This window comes from Drosophila novamexicana, unplaced genomic scaffold (genome assembly GCF_003285875.2).
Source record: "Drosophila novamexicana strain 15010-1031.04,08,12 unplaced genomic scaffold, DnovRS2.1 tig00000462-arrow-pilon, whole genome shotgun sequence".
In the NCBI taxonomy this organism is placed as follows: Eukaryota; Metazoa; Arthropoda; class Insecta; order Diptera; family Drosophilidae; genus Drosophila; species Drosophila novamexicana.
The window spans coordinates 190,891-207,798 of NW_020824806.1; the positions used below are offsets into that span (position 1 = coordinate 190,891).

General features: G+C 43.2%; 4 protein-coding genes across 4 annotated transcripts; 3 read left to right on the forward strand and 1 right to left on the reverse strand.

The window, feature by feature from the left end:
- The first annotated feature begins 139 nt into the window (after nt 1–139).
- Nucleotides 140–4,545, forward strand: LOC115761039 (sodium-independent sulfate anion transporter). The gene is made up of 9 exons (XM_030702654.1): nt 140–241; nt 963–1,262; nt 1,318–1,542; nt 2,902–3,017; nt 3,076–3,379; nt 3,439–3,741; nt 3,804–3,949; nt 4,014–4,184; nt 4,246–4,545. Exons 1-9 carry the CDS (start codon nt 220–222, stop codon nt 4,471–4,473), a joined length of 1,815 nt encoding a protein of 604 aa, XP_030558514.1. The 5' UTR covers nt 140–219; the 3' UTR covers nt 4,474–4,545.
- A 2,473-nt stretch (nt 4,546–7,018) lies between these two features.
- LOC115760661 (neurogenic differentiation factor 2) lies at nt 7,019–10,317 on the forward strand. The gene is made up of 3 exons (XM_030702127.1): nt 7,019–7,103; nt 7,178–7,518; nt 9,896–10,317. The coding sequence occupies exons 1-3, from the start codon at nt 7,028–7,030 to the stop codon at nt 10,214–10,216; spliced, it is 738 nt and encodes a 245-aa protein (XP_030557987.1). The 5' UTR covers nt 7,019–7,027; the 3' UTR covers nt 10,217–10,317.
- Nucleotides 10,318–10,606: 289 nt separating this feature from the next.
- Nucleotides 10,607–14,082, forward strand: LOC115761130 (probable peroxisomal acyl-coenzyme A oxidase 1). Its single transcript, XM_030702790.1, has 8 exons — nt 10,607–10,999; nt 11,748–11,907; nt 11,966–12,062; nt 12,124–12,319; nt 12,377–13,289; nt 13,349–13,454; nt 13,511–13,663; nt 13,723–14,082. Exons 1-8 carry the CDS (start codon nt 10,876–10,878, stop codon nt 13,981–13,983), a joined length of 2,010 nt encoding a protein of 669 aa, XP_030558650.1. The 5' UTR covers nt 10,607–10,875; the 3' UTR covers nt 13,984–14,082.
- Nucleotides 14,083–14,295: 213 nt separating this feature from the next.
- LOC115761132 (dolichyl-diphosphooligosaccharide--protein glycosyltransferase subunit 2) lies at nt 14,296–16,810 on the reverse strand. Its single transcript, XM_030702792.1, has 4 exons — nt 16,686–16,810; nt 16,243–16,481; nt 14,903–16,187; nt 14,296–14,844 (listed from the first exon to the last, which is right to left on the reverse strand). Exons 1-4 carry the CDS (start codon nt 16,696–16,698, stop codon nt 14,468–14,470), a joined length of 1,914 nt encoding a protein of 637 aa, XP_030558652.1. The 5' UTR covers nt 16,699–16,810; the 3' UTR covers nt 14,296–14,467.
- Between the last annotated feature and the right edge of the window lie 98 nt (nt 16,811–16,908).

The following is a 16,908-nucleotide window of genomic DNA, read 5'->3' on the forward strand; positions in this document are numbered from 1 at the left end:
TGCACTCAGTCTGGGCCCAATCGGTCCGCCAAGCGATTAGAGCGTCATTCAAGTCTGGAGCGTCGCACTGAGCGAACGCTCGCCTCGTTATTGTAATTTAACGCGGAACGCGATACTTAAACAAAATAAAATAAACAAAAATAACTATATATAAAAATAATAAAAAAAAAAACAATTAGGTAAAAAACAAACTAGAAGAATCGTTGAGCTAGCAAAGTTATGAGAGCCAACGAAAATGAAGGTGAGTTTGCGTTCGTATTGCATTTGGTTTTGTGGACAATTGGCGGGAGGGGAGACGGAAATCCCCCTCTCATCGGACATTGGTTGGGTTTTCCCATGCCGGTTAGAAAGCGAATGGCGTTCAATTTAAGATCTCTTCATTTTAAATTGAATAACAAAAGCCGATATTCAATTGATCGATGCGAAGAAATTTCAATTTCCAAATATTCGAGCTCTGGAGCTATTTTTTTTTAAAGCTCAAAAATACATATAATTAAATGCAGCAGAAATTTGTTTCTGGCGCGAGCCTAACTTTATATTCCAGCATATATATTATATAATTTTATATACAGGTTACCGGAGTTATTGTTTGGAATTTGTGGGTTGTACAGGGATAACATAAGATAATTGTTTGTAATTTATAATAATAATAATAAACCCACTTTCGAATGCGACTATTAATGATTTCACTGGTTCATTCAGCACATATTTTTACAAGATAATTTTGTACGTGCCTTATTAAACAAACAAGTTCATATAAAATCGAGCTTATCTCTGGGCTATTCGTGGCCCCCAATAATATGTTGTCCGAGTCCGTTGCTACTAGGCGGCAGGCGGCATATTCGAATCGGTTCGGATTTATGATTTGATTTCGAAAGAGACCCATCGCCAATGCACGTCGCAGCGTCATAAATATGTTATTAGCTCTAATGGATTTGTGATTCCGGTCGGGGTACTTGCAGAGAATCTTTACCGGGAGCAGTTGCCCGATGTGGGCACGCTTATCAGAGAGAGTGGACGAAAGTTCTGTCGCCCGGCGACAATCACCAACAAATTTCCGATACTAAGCTGGCTGCCGCGTTATCGCTCCGGGTATGTGGTGCAGGATTTTATAGCCGGCTTTACGGTCGGACTTACAACTATACCGCAGGCCATTGCGTACGGAGTTGTGGCTGGACTGGAGCCACAATATGGTCTCTATTCGGCCTTTATGGGCTGTTTTACGTACATTGTGTTCGGCTCCTGCAAGGACGTGACCATCGGTAAGTCGGCACAGATAGATCTTTAATCGACTTCTAATTGGCTTCGCTTCCACAGCCACAACTGCGATCATGGCGCTGATGGTCAACCAATATGCGACAATTAGCCCGGATTATGCGGTGCTTGTCTGTTTCCTGGCCGGTTCTATCATTCTGATCCTGGGCCTGCTCAATATGGGCGTGCTGGTGCGCTTCATATCGATTCCGGTCATAACTGGCTTTACGATGGCAGCGGCCACAACAATTGGAAGTGCTCAGATCAATAATCTCGTCGGCCTCAAGGGTAAGTTCGAAAAATTTTTCCATTTCTTATCGCCTATCAGCAGGGGTTTCTCCAACGCAAGTAATTTTTATACCCTGAACCCATTAAAAATGGGTATAAGGGTATATTGTATTTGTGCAAAATCCAAATGTATGTAACAGGCAGAAGGAAGCTTCTCCGACCCATAAAGTATATATATTCTTGATCAGCATCAATAGACGAGTCGATCTAGTCATGTCCGTCTGTCTGTCCGTCCGTCCGTCCGTCCGTATGTATGAACGCAAGGATCTCAGAGCCTATACGAGCTAGAGACTTGAAATTTTAGATGTAAATGCTCCTAGTTCCCGCGCAGATCGAGTTTGCTTCCGATAATCGATAACTTACTCCGTTTCCAAGCAATCGATAAAAATCGATATAGATATCCTGTTGTTTGGGCAATTTTGGTAAATAATAAGAGCTAGAGTCACCAAACTTGACATATAGCTTCTAAAATAGAATGTATATATGCATTTGATGCTGGAAGAAGAGGGTTCAGGGTATCCCCTAGTCGGGAGCTCCCGACTAGAACCTCTTACTTGTTATAATAATAATGATGTTTATAAATTTGCATAGGTATCAAGTGTATCATGTCCTTTGATATCACAGAATATTTGGGCTCACTTTATTAAAATGATTTACATTCATTATTTCTAATTTTATTTATTTTTTTATTACATTTATTATTAAGGATTGTGAATTATTTAATCTTTTTTTTATTATTATTATTATTAAATATTATTGGCCTTTGGCCAGGATAATATCCCGTCCATAGATAAGCCTGGGACTTAGTTCCTCCTCGTTCTGTTGTCTGATTTATTGGGTCAGATATTTTCCGAGGACTGATTTATAATCGTCAGCTTGCTCCCAGCAATAGAATCTGGTTATTATATTTAATAGTATCGTCTAATAAACCTAAAAATATCCGGAGACAGAGATAAGAACTTTGGAGCAGGTCGTTTTTTAGGGACCGGATCAGGGAACTGGAACGGGAACTGTCTAATGAGGTCTGTGCTTCTTATCTACCCCAAGTGAATTATGTTTGTTTTAGTTATTTCTTTTCGCCCTTAACAGGGTAAGAAGGCTCATTTACCCAAAATTAATGAGCAAATAGAGATTATAGCGCTAATTGCATAATAGTCTGGCTAAGGGTCTTAAAATACCGTGGGGAGACTTAAAAGATATTTTGCCTAAGTCAAGGTAGAAAGTCAGCCTTATATCTGGACTATATAGCATAGCCACTTTTGAATTGACGGAAAGGAAGTTTAGCTTCCCAATAATATGATATAGCCCAGTTAAATATACTTCAGACATCATAGTAATCCAAGAGCATTTACTTCACAGGACCCTCGAACGATTTGTTGCCCTCGTGGCAGCATTTCTTTATGAATCTAACCTCGATACGAATCTGGGACGCCTTGCTGGGTGTTCTGACTTTGGTCTTTCTGCTGCTCATGAAGGTAATCCTTGTCCTAGTAAGAATTCCTATGACAAACCTAGTAAATTCCTTTATTGCAGCAATTGACAAAGATCAAATGGGGCCACAGGCTGGTCTGGAAGTATCTCTCGCTGTCGCGCAATGCATTGGCCGTCATATTCGGGACATTCCTGGCATATATACTTAGTAGAGATGGCAATCAGCCATTCCGGGTGACGGGCAACATAACCGCGGGCCTGCCACCCTTCCGCTTGCCACCCTTCAGCACAGTCGTCGATGGGGAGTACGTGTCCTTTGGCGACATGATAAGCACTGTGGGCGCTTCCTTGGCATCCATTCCAATGATCGCCATACTGGAGATCGTGGCCATATCCAAGGCGTTCTGTAAGTGATTCCAGCTCCAGCGGATTCCAGCTCGGCTTTACTTTATGCCATGCTTTCAGCCAAGGGAAAAATTGTGGATGCCTCGCAGGAGATGATTGCCCTGGGCATGTGCAATATAATGGGTAGCTTTGTGCTCTCCATGCCGGTGACTGGTTCCTTTACGCGCACGGCCGTCAACAATGCGAGCGGGGTGAGAACGCCCCTCGGAGGAGCCGTAACTGGAGCGCTCGTGTTGATGGCCCTGGCCTTTCTCACGCAAACCTTCTACTATATACCGAAATCGACGCTGGCAGCTCTCATAATAGCAGCTATGATATCTCTAGTCGAGCTGGAGAGAATCTCCGAAATGTGGAATGCAAAGAGTGAGTGCAGCGAAAATAAGAATTGCATATGCCCATGTCAATGGCTTTTATATATTCTATAGAGCGCGATCTCTTTCCCTTCGTGGTGACAATTGTGACCTGCCTGTTCTGGAGCCTGGAATACGGCATAGTCTGTGGCATTGTGGCCAATCTCATCTATATACTTTATAGCAGCGCTCGACCGCAGGTTCTCATTACGCTTGAGAAGGTAAGGAAACCCGAGTTCGTTCTCTATTAATATATATTTAATTTATATACTTTGTTCCCCTTAGATTAATGGCTATGAAGTTGCCCTGGTCGATGTCAAGCAGAAGCTGGACTATGCCTCTGCGGAGTATCTAAAGGAAAAGGTTGTGGCTTATCTGAATCAGCAGGACTGCAAAATACTTTTAGTTGTGATCAAGGGCCAGGAGATTAATTCCATTGATTATACAGTGGCTATGGTAGGCATAAAAAGAGCTATTTAGTCTTTAAACTAACTAAAGCCTCAATCGTGCTCTGTAGAATATAATATCGCTACAAGGCGATATTAAGGCATTGAACTGTGATCTGATCTGTTGGAACTGGAATATTGGTTCCGCTGGTGTCGTGTGCCGGCTCAAGAGTGATATGCGTTCCATATTCAAATTTGATTACGAGCTGGAAGAGCTGGTCGCTTCCCACTTCGATCCATCCAACACGGCATCGACTGTAACCATTGACACCACACAAAGCCAAGTCAATGCGGCCTAGAGCGTAGCTTGGCCCAACTATTTAAGCTTACAGTATTTTATATCCATAAATAAAAAACAGTGTACTTACAAACCCGTCTATAAGTATTTAAGGACTATTTAAGATCTTTTGGAAAATATGCCTTTACAGCAGAGCTGAATCAATGGGCTGGAGTTGAACGGAAGGCAGATTTTTTGCAGGAGCAGCACCAGCTCGAGTATCGTACTCTCTATTTAAGCTTTTTTCTCTCTATTTAAGCAACCAACGCATAAAAATGGGCACTAACTCCTTCCCATTCGATACTTTTCCATCCCAGACTCTGAAGGCACGGCGACAGCCTGTCTGCTGGATGCTCGCCTCATATTGTATTACGAGAAGTTTGAAGAATGCTTCGCAGAACCTCACCCATTATGTCATAATAGTTGCTCAACAAAATTAATTGAACTGTTAACCGCAGACAGTCAGGCAGACAGACTAGGGCTCCTTTCTCCGAACAATTGAACCGAATGCAGCATAATTTATGGCTTTCTCCAGGCACTTGAAGCGGTCTGCACCCGCTCACAGCCAAAGAGAGAGTGAGAAAGGGAGAGAAGGAGAGAGGAAGAGATAGAGGGATCTACCTTTCACCGGTTGGGCAAGTAGTATCAATTTTCTAGGAAGAGTTCAGCTGAGTTTTAATTACGGCCTTTGGGGGTATCCAATTCATGGTAGCCCGTATATATATATATATATATATATATATGTTTTGTATCCTTGGAACACTTGCAAATGTGTGAGGTTTTCATAGCTCCTCATTGAACCTTTTTGTAATCGGCACCAATCTCTGTTTTCCACCCGTGGTATGTAGGTCACCTTGGCGTATGACCCCATCTCATCTGCCAGGTTGTTGGGTCTTCCAGCTGCACACACTCCTCGTGTTGCGCCACAGCTTAACATCCGCCCATGCCAGCTCCAAATCCATACTTCCGCTATTTAGCCAGGCGTTGTGTGCGCTATTACTTGTGCCATAATTGTGGTGACGCCTTCAAAGTCACATTTAGTGGTTTGACTAGGTAATCTCTATATATACGACTGTATTAATCGGTGATTAATGTCATGTTGAAGCTTATGAGTTAAATTATTCATAATAGTTGTCCTTTATAGATCAATTAGCAATAATATGGAGTTGTAAAAATGTTCAGTTTGGAAAATGGCTACGAAAATAATATTCTCTAAGAATCGATCCATTTTGAGCTCATGCTTAAGGTGTTTTACAAACCGATTCAAATTTGCAGTAAATCTTCATTATTAAAAGTTCAGCAAGAATAATTAATTGGGGCAATTTGGAAGGTATAACATAAGGCCAGAAAATGTGCGAAAACTGATATCATATAAAAAATTGCATATGTCTTAGCCGAACTTAAGCAATACCCTGAAGTATGTATAAATATAATTCACGGAACAGAGTATTGGATGAATAAAATATTCAATATTATTTAGACCCATTCTTCCAAAAGACCTTTATAATATATTGATAGGATATATGTTAGATGAATTACTATATCTCTATATATAACAGTGTTCTGACTGAGTTGATTGTTGATCAAAGCACAGCCCAAACCGTATGAACTAGGAAGCTGAACTTGTTTTATCCACTCGGCTGTTGATGATTGATTTGGAATATATATGCGTTATATCCTTCTTGACAAAATTATAATTCTCTCTAAACTATTAGCCTACATTCTACATGCACTTTACATACACTAGCCTGGGATTAGGTTTTTCCCTGTTTCCTGAAATGAATTGATCCCTCAGGCAGCTCATCTACAGCTTTTATCCAAGTGTACATAATATTCTTCAAATAATAATAATAATTAAACTTTCAAGTGGATCACGATGATATTGATTTCTCATAATAAGAATGTCGCGTGTGCTGTCGGCCTTGTATCCGGATCAAGCGCCAGACTGATTCCTGTGGATTAGGCAACGATATCAAATTTGGGATCCAGGTGGTTACAGCTGGTTGCTAGCACGCTTTGCGCGCACTTCTGGCATCCTTACAAATTTCGTTAGGATCTTGTGTATGCAGACCAAATATAATACATGCCCGATAAATATACAAATTGATTCATTTTGGCTAGCGTAAACAAGGAAACGGCAGCAGCCACCAGCTGGACCAATCTCATGGCGGCCCCGAGGCCCAGAGATAATACGGATCGCACCATGTGTTGCCGCTTCCACCAATTGTAGCTGCCTCAACGGACTATTACGGAGCGGGGGCACGCCTACAAGTGCCAAAAATAGGCAACATTGCGAGAGCAAGAGACGGCGACAGAGATCGCCGAGGGAGAGGGAGAGGGAGAGTGAGAAGAATGTGTGTAAAAAGGAAGATTTTCCGAGCAGAATATTCAGATGTGTTTCAAATGTACTGCGACACGGTCATAGACGGTTCGATCTTCAGAAAACTTCAGAACTTTAACGAATTTTAAAAAGTTATAATATTTTAAATTGTGTTAGAGGTATTCCCTCCCCCCCAGCAGTGCAAGTGCTCTAAGAAATTAGTTTATAGAAAAAAATATAAAAAAGAGCTTGCCCAATGCCACGCAAAAAGCGCGCCTCCAGTCCCCTAGATCTGTACGACGATGACTTTGACGAGGATGCCAGCTCACACAGTAAGCACCAGTGGGGCTAACCCTAGGCCATCCTTGCTCCCATGGCTAATCCACAACAACAACAAATCTATTAGGTTCCCAGCCGCCGGTGCAACGGAATGCGGCAAATGCCAGGGAGCGAATGCGCATGCGGGTGCTATCCAGCGCCTATGGGCGTCTGAAGACCAAATTGCCCAACATTCCGCCGGACACAAAGCTATCCAAGCTGGACACACTGCGCCTGGCCACGCTCTACATCAAGCAGCTAATCAATGCCGTCGAGACGGGCAACGGCACAGCCAATGCCAATCCAACGCAATCCGGCGCCGCCCTAGCTGCTGCGCTGGACACGCGGAATCTAGCGACGGATTGCACCAACGACGCCGCAGCAGCGACGACAACTTTCAATTTCCACAATGCTGGACAACTCGGCATGGTAAGTGTCAACTGCAGAAACTCTGTCTGTGCCTGTGTCTATGGTGCGTATAAGTGATGTCAGTGGCACCACTTAGCGTTGCAACAAAAGTGAATGGGATATATACCATATATATATATACATATATACAACATATATGGAACATATATAGCTGCTCGTGCTTGCAGCTGGACTGCGTCAAGTCGTGACAGGTGTCAGCTCAGCTATGATAGGCGGCGTTGATAGGCTCAAACTTGTCCAGTTTTTTGTCAGACGTGCGACAGATCTCGCAATTAACCCAATTAAAATATCATTAAATACAAAAAAAAATATCTATAGATCATGTTTTAGCAGAAATCTTCCTTCACCCGATAATCAAGCTATTTCTCAGAGGTAAAAAGTTTTCATCCTTCGACATATCTTTGACAATAATTTTCATAAATACGAAATATTCTCTATCATGTCAGACGTGCAACATATCGCAATTAACCCAATTGAAATAAAATTAAATACAAAAATATCTATATTTTCTTAGTAGAAATCCCTCTTTCACCCGACTATCAAGCTATTCCTCAGAGCTAAAAAGGTTTCATTCTCCATTCTCTAGTTATTCCTTGTCGAATCTTTCGACATATTTTTGGCATTAGCTTTCATTAATATAAAATATTTTTCGGTTAATCAAAATTCGGGCTTATAATAATTATAACAGTCTACTTTCTGCTCTTTAGTTAGCAAACGCAAATAGAAAACCGTCCAAAATCACATATTTTCCTATAAGTAGTATGTTGGGCAACATCTGCTCAAGTGCTTCTATACCTACCAAAGGTGTAGGCCCCCGTCCGCCCCAATTTTGAGTACAACAGCAACAACAAACAGACAAAAATCACATTTTGTGATTTCAGTTTGTGTCTGGCTTTCCTGTAATCAGATACTTTTGTGAATTTCAAAAATACTAAATATGAGTGACAGACTCACACGGAGACATCTCCGTTCGTCGCGTCGAGCCGTCGGGCCGTCGGGCTAGGAACATTGGTTATTCCTCGCAAGTATTTCTTCTTGTTATTTTTAAAAAGATGCACGACTTTGAAGCGACCAAAGTGAATGACATGCAAGGGAAAATTGTCGCAGCTGACTCTGCGCCAGATATTAAGTGGTATTCAATAAAACAAGTCCAAATTCTCTAATCTGAAGCGTTCGACTGGAAGATATCGTCTACCCGTTTGGGCAATATGATAAACTTACACAAAGGTTAAGTAACTTTTTGGGTCTCTTTCTTGCAAAAAAAAAATGTTTGAGGTACACGTTAGAATGTATAAAAGGCAATAATGAAACAATTAGCTCGGTAATATGAATGTGTTAGGAATTTTATCTATGGGGAAAATAAAATAAGTTAAAGAAAATCGAACATATATGTATAACTTGTCTTCCCCCATTATCGGGGTCCATGATCACTAGACGATCTATTTTCTCAACTTTAAAGAGGAAAGAAACGATGTCAATTTGGAAAAGTCTAATCAAAATTATTTAAAAAACTACGTTTGATCTACAAACATTTTTGAGTCTCTAGCTAAAAGGGTTAAAATGGACTCATCCATTTTTAGCTGATCCACGAAATACTCTTTATGTGATAAAAACGCCCTCTTTTTATATAATGTCTCCTTTTTTTTTATCCATTTTTAATATGATATTAAAACCATCCGTATTATAATTGGGTATTTCTCTACGATCTGCCTGCACCGAGGAATTACCCAAAGAAATAAAAGAAGAAAAGTTTCACAAATACTCTAGCAATCCGTTTATAGGCAATTTGTTTATTCATTCACTGAAGTTGAATGCGTGAAAATGTTCAGCAAATATTGTGCTTCGACGGCGTCTTGTGCCCATATGTTGGCCGTGTTTTGTTTGCATTTGTCAGGACCATATCGCGGCTTCCTAAACAGCCGCACGGCGGCACCCTAATTTATCTCGGTCGCACGCGCCGCCTACAGACTTGAGGGCTGGGTGGGAACAGAGAGATAGATAGATAGAGAGAGAGAGACAGAGAGAGAGAGAGAGAGAGAGAGAGAGAGAGCAATCCATTACCCATTGGTTAGCCGGGGCTGCCGATGAGTGTCTCTTGTCTTTGGCTTGTTTATATGTTTTTATAGATACGTTAATGACGCTGTTATTGTTCAACTATGAACACATTTCCCAAAGAGCCACTAAAAACAATCAAAACTGTATAAACAAACAAAGGCGCTGTCGCTGTCGGCTTGTCGTCATATTGTTGCATTTACAGCTGTGCGGTTAGCCCTAATCTCAGCATTGCCTTGCAACAATTCTCTATCGAAATGGGCTTTCATCAGCATCAGGTCTTAGCCGAGTATTACATATTCATATTCGCTTATTAATTTCACAGAGCTGGCCCTTTGAGTTTCATCAACATTTGCAACATGGCCACAACCGCAACAGCAATTCCAACCTGACATTCGCTTCGGCGCGCATGGATTGGCAAAGTTCTCAAACGCAATCCTATCCGAAGACGCTACGACAAGAGTCTCATATGGCAACCGATGTTAACTATACACAGCTGCAGGATGCACATTGGTATCCAACGGATATGGGCTTGCAATTGGAGCAGACACGTGCTGCCAATGGATGTTGTGCCTATGAATCGGCTGGTCTGGGACAGCATCAGCGTAGCATTACAATATCAACTAGTCAGGCGCACAGCCTCTAGTGGGGTGCAGATCTTGCATTTACTTTAACTTTCGTTCTAACTGAAACCGTATTAAAAACGTGATTTTAATCTATTCGTCATTGTATCGCACTGTATGTTATGTAATTTACTAAGCCAAAGACTAGTATTATGTTTAACTTTAACAATATTACTTAGCCAATAAACATAAGCGAAAGCAACGTAACAGAAAAACGTAAGCATTTTGTATTCAAATTTAATAGCCAACCGTCTGGCAACTCTATTCGCGCAACTCACCATCACGCAGCCCTGGCGCACAGCTGCTTGCAGCACACAAACAAAGAGCCCAACAACAACAACAACGGAAGAAGTATCAACAATAGATTAGCGTATGCGCTCATATGGCGCAACAACAAAAGATTGATTGAAGGCAATTATCACAAATAATCCCACTAGAAGCTGGGTACAAGTGTATTTCAATTCCCAACCACACGATTAAAGTTCACTGTGCTTAGCAGATAAGATTTGCACAAACATACATATGCATTAACGGCGCTCAAAGCAAGTACAACACATACAGTTGTTTCTCCATGCTAAATTTAGTTAGTACTCGCTCGTCGTAGCAGACGCACGTGAAAGTTTTATTTGTGTTAAAGAAAAAAACTCGACTGAGAGCCCGTTTTTGAAGCAATTTAATCAAAATGCCAGCACTGGAAGTAAATCCTGATTTGCAAAAGGAGCGCAACACAGCGACCTTTGATCCAAAAGAGTTTTCAATCTTTTGGGCTGGTGGCGCAGACAAATACAAAGAGAAGAAGGCCTTGGGTAAGTCGACTCTCCAATTCGTGTACTCAGCATTTTTACTCTTTTAATTAAATTAACTGGTTTTTAAGCTAGACTTTGAGAGCTACACGCTCAAGCGTACTCAACCGCATTTCGCAATTGGCAGCAATTAATTGCAGCAGTAGCATGACACGGCAAATACCCTTATAAGATAGGCGAGCTACGCTTATGCAAAAATGGCCATAAACATTTAAACTTTTGAACTGTGCTCAATATAAATAACTGTGCTTGATACATTCTTCATGTCTGGCAAGTCTTGACAATGTGTAAGTTTTCTGGCAACCCATGGCCGGCCCTCTCGGCGTCTTTGTTTTGATTTGTATCTTCCATAGTTTTCCATTCATTAGTTCGCGACGGTATTTAGCCGCACAGCTAATGCAAATTTTACGCATTAATCGTTAGCTCATGTCAAATGCGACATTTTATGATCGTAGCTTACAAATTTATAAATGATGAACTTTGTACAAGTAACAGCATCTCCCTCGAACAACTGGTTATGAACTGTAGACTTTGATTGCACTATTTAAGTCACATATTTCCCATAGCTTAGCAGCACTTGAAAATGTTATAAATCTTCGGTATGGGGTTGATAAGCTTTATCTAGCCGATTTGGCTTAATCACTTGAATTAATAATAGAAGCACAGTAGTCCGGCATGATTGATAGATAGATATTGGGCAAATGCGCTTACGTGTCATGCACTTTACACTTTACTGTTGATGCAATTGCAGAGAAAATGTTTCTGGAGGATCCAGAAATGAAAGATGATCTGCCTACGTCATATTTGTCCCACAAGGAGCTGTACGAGAACAGCTTACGCAAAGCCTGCCTCATTGGCGAAAAGATACGCAAACTGCGCGCTGATGGCGAGGATGGCGTCGACACATACAAGTAAGGATTGCAATTAGTCCGGACTGCATTTAACTAATATTTTATCCCCTTGTGACAGTGCTCTGCTGGGCGGCTCATTGGGCGCGGCTATACTCAAGGAGGGCAATCCTATATCGCTGCACTACATCATGTTTGTGCCAACTATTATGGGTCAGGTAAGATTCACCTTGGTTTCATTTAGCTTATCATTTTAATAATCCAATATATGTTTAACAGGGCACCATGGAACAGCAGGTGGAGTGGCTATCCAAGGCCTGGGATTGTGAAATAATTGGCACCTACGCGCAAACTGAACTGGGACACGGCACTTTTTTGCGTGGTTTGGAAACGCGCGCCGATTACGATGCCAGCACAAAGGAGTTTGTGATTAACACGCCCTCACTAAGTGCCTACAAGTGGTGGCCCGGCGGCTGTAAGTACTTAAACGCGGGTTAGATCATACTACACGACACTAAAATATCATCCACAGTGGGACATACGGCGAACCATGCTGTTGTCGTGGCCCAGCTGTACACCAAGGGCGAGTTCCGTGGTCTGGCGCCTTTTATTGTGCAGCTGAGGGACACAGATACGCATATGCCAATGCCAGGCATAGATATTGGCGACATTGGCACCAAGCTGGGCATGAAGGGCGTCAATAATGGTTATCTGGGGCTGAAGAATGTGCGCGTGCCGCTCAACAATATGCTGATGAAGAACCAACAGGTTCTGCCCGACGGCACCTATGTGGCGCCCAAGAATAGTGTCCTAACCTATGGCACCATGATGTTTGTCCGATGTGCACTCATTAGGGATACTGCTCAGAGTTTGGCCAAGGCGTCCACTATTGCAACACGATATGCGGCAGTTCGAAGACAGAGTCCCATTGATCCGAAGGAGCCAGAGCCGCAGATTATGGAACATACCACACAGCAACTGAAGCTATTCCCGCAGATAGCCAAGGCTATTGTATTTAAGACAACCGGTGATGGTATTTGGAACATGTACAATGTGCTGTCCGGTGAAATTGAGCTGGGCAACTTGGATCGTTTGCCCGAAATGCATGCACTCTCCTGTTGCTTGAAGGCCATTTGCAGCGCGGATGCAGCAGCTGGCGTGGAGACCTGTCGTCTGTCTTGCGGCGGCCATGGCTATATGGACTGTTCTAACTTTCCGACCATCTATGGCATGACGACGGCTGTGTGCACCTACGAGGGCGAGAACACGGTAATGCTGCTGCAGACGGCACGTTATTTGGTGAAGGTGTACGGCCAGGCGCTGAGCGGTGATCAACTGGTGCCCACTGTGGCCTACATCAACGAGGCGATCAAGCAGAAAGAGTTCGTCTATTTCGATGGCTCCTTGGAGTCAATTGTAAAGGCATTCCAGTTTGTGGCCGCCAAGTGAGTGTGTTAAAGTATTTACGATATTTAAGTGAAATCTAAAATGTATTCCCATATAGCAAAGTACGCGTCGCTTATGAGCAGATCGAGCAGCGCCGCCGACAAGGCCACAGCACCGAGGTGGCCGCTAATCTCAGTGGCGTCTTCTTGACAGGCGCTGCAGACGTAAGCAGGAACTAGGGCCTAAATGAGTTATATACTAAACCATGCTATACTTTTAGCTGCACGGTCGCGCATTTTTGGCGCAATCCGCGTACACGGAGCTGATGGCTGTTTCGCGACAAGTTTCGCCAGCCCTGGCCGATGTGCTGATGGTGGTGCTGGAGCTCTACCTAGTCGATGCCTGCCTTAATCGCATTGGCGACTTTTTACGCGTAAGCACATACAATCATATAAATTTAATTTGTTCTGTACTTACCCACGATGTATGCAGTTCATTGAGCTGACTGATGCGGATGTTACCAAATTGGAGGTGCGCCTGGAGAGCTGCCTGAAGCGTTTGCGTCCAAATGCTATTGCCCTGGTCGACAGCTTTGATTTGCACGATCGCGTTTTGGACTCCGCGTTGGGTGCATACGATGGCAATGTGTATGAGCATATCTTTGAGTCAACCAAGAAAAATCCGCTCAACAAAGAGCCGGTGAACGCAGGGTTCCACAAATACCTAAAGCCCTTCATGAAGGCTCATTTGTAAAATAGCGTTAACTTTTTTTAAGGGGTATTTCGTTAACTGTTGTAGGCCTGTTATATCGCCGTATTTGTATATATCATTAAAGCTTATTCGTTAATTTTATATTATTTTGTGTAGAATTGTTTGCTGAAGTTGTGTTTGGTACTCGAAGCCCTTTTGTTTTTATTAATATCTGGATTGATCTATTTCGATAGTGCTCAAAGTTCCGTAATCCTTAGATATTCATCGAGACTTCTGTAAATCGATCCAAGCGAATCCTCCACAGTCCTTGGCTTGATATAGCCCAAGCACGTAGCCTATTATACGTAGTCCAAGTTTTGTGTTTTAATAGAGCTTACACTAAACGCTTTATTAAAGATGGGTTTTAATTATAGTTTTTAGATAGAGTGTGACTGTAACTCCTGTTTTTTTTTTTAACTAGCAGCTGTCGATGGCGGCCAATCGAATGCTGAACAGAGCACAGCCATAAAGCCTTCGGTTGTATCGCTTATGAAGCACCAGCTGGATTCTTGGCGTTGCGTTGTGCATAGAGACGTCGCAACAGGCGATTGCCGCAGAGGAATGTGAATACTGCGATTGGTATTAGCAGGCGCAGTGTTTGGAACATGTTGAGTTGCAGCCAGAAAACGAAGAACAGCGCCAAAATGCCACCAAAGCCCAAATGGAAACCGATGGTGCTGGGTGCCAATGTAAAGTTGGACACATTAATGCCCAACTTGGCCCAAAACACAAAGAGCAGCACTAGCGGCGTTATGCACAGGCCGGTGAATATATCCGATACAATGCGGGGCGGGCGCTTATCGGGCACGCGGAATTGATGCACAATCTCTGGCAGAGGTCCCCTCACAAAGCTGGGCTTGATATCTGTAAAATGTTATTGCATTTAATATCGGGAACGAATTATGCAGGCGGCTACGCTTACCTCTGTCTGGCTGGTTAAATTTCAGCTGAACATCAGCCAACAGCCACTCGAAGGAGTTGGACAGCGAGGCATCGCCGATAGTTAGATAAATGTTGTACAAGCCGTTTTGGTAATTGAAATTCTTGCCCTGATTGCCCACATCCATATCAAATTTGTAGGCCTTGCTGCTGTCCTGCTCCGCAACGAATATGATTTCTTTGTCCGTTTCCTGGTTATACAAACGTACAAAAGCCTGATGCACTGAGATAGGTTTGTTGTTGCTCTCATCGACCAATAGTGCTTTAAGCAGCAGCTTTTGTGTGCTGTCAGCCGAGAGTGTGTCCTTCAGCTTGTTGGGAAAGCTGACGATCTGCTTCCGTGTAGCTGCGCTCGCATCTGATTCGGCGATACCCAACTCCAGAGTTTGTACCTTAACACGTCCAAGCACTTTGAATTGCAGTTTCTGCTTATAAACGCCATCGGCATTCAAGTCCGCCTGGTAGATGCCACGTGCTGGCTTCAGGCTGCTCAAATCGGCAACGTAAGTGGTTTTGTCTGAAGACTTGGAAACTAATTGAATCTTTTCCGCCAACACTGAGTTATCCTTCTTGACACTAATCTTGGCACTGAGGCTCTGCACGGCTGGGGACAGAGGTTTGCCGAGCAAATCGACAATGGCCACGTTCAATGTGGGTGACTGCGACTCAAGTTGTCCGTTGCCAATTAGCTGTATGCAGATGGGCGCTACCTTTTCCGTGCTGCTAATGGTTTTTAGCGCCTCGATGAGCACATGGGCTCCTTTAGCGGTTTGCACAGAGCGGCGACTCAGCAAATAGTTGGCAAATTTAACGGCCTGTTCGGGCGTAACAGGTGCTGGCTTGTTGAAAGCTTTCGACACGCCAAAAACGCCATTGAGTATTAAAGCCGTAATGCTTAGTCCGCCCTCGAATTGCAAGAGTTTGCCATCGACCTCGTCAGCCTGCACAACAGCATCCTCGATGCGATTGGCAATGAAACTGGCGCTAGGGCCCAGTTGGATAGCCACATTGAATGCATAACCGAGACCGCTCAGCGTGTCATCTCGTTTCAGCAGTTCCTGCAGACGTTTCACAATTTTTGACTGAGCTGCTTCGCTAACCTGAACGCCAAGCGCCTTATGAGTCACTACGCGATAGTAAATCTCCTGTGTGGTGCCCAGCTCCGATTCCAGTGAACTGTACACCTTGGAGAGCAAAGTTTCAGCAAGTTTTGCTGTGCAACGCAGGTTCCTGTGGGCGCCAATTAGGTAGTAGTCTTTTTCGAAGTTCTAAAAATAGGCAAATGGTCAAAAAAGAATTGGATGAGCACTAAGCGATACTCACATTAAGTTTGGATTCCGCATGCAGCGCCACAATCTTCTGGCATAGCGCTTCCTTTGTCGCAGCATCAGTTGTTTCAATGTTTAAGCTGGCGAAGAAAATCGCTTGCAAATCGTTGGAACTGAGGCCATCAACGAACACTTTTTGCAGGCGGGTGAGATCCTTTGGCCCCAGATGACTATCGACGGTGCGCGTACTCCAAGTCGTTGCTGCAGCGCATAGTACGCATAGAATCATGAAGCCTGTTGTAAAAATAAAAAAAATAAATATTTTTTAGAATGTGTTGGCCAAGTTTTTGTGCCGTAGCTGCGAAGTCAACGCCGACGCCGGCAATAGCGACAGAGAACGAGACAGCGACAGCGACAGCGCCTATGCCGGCGTTTGGGCCGCACACACGAGGGCCGATTGACTTTGCCATTGATTTTTCACTATCAATAATTACTTACCTAGTTTCAACATTGTCCTATATTGTGTGGCGCTGTTAAACGCAACTTATATGCTATAGGATAATAAATAAAAAATGCGTAAATAGCCTGCACCGCCTGTTTCAGCTTCGATATTTTTACAGACACGTCAGCGGCAGTGTTGCCCTATACGCACGAGAACAAGGGCTGGCGACCACACTACAAAACTGTGTGTACACACTTGTAACAATAGACCGGTTATCGG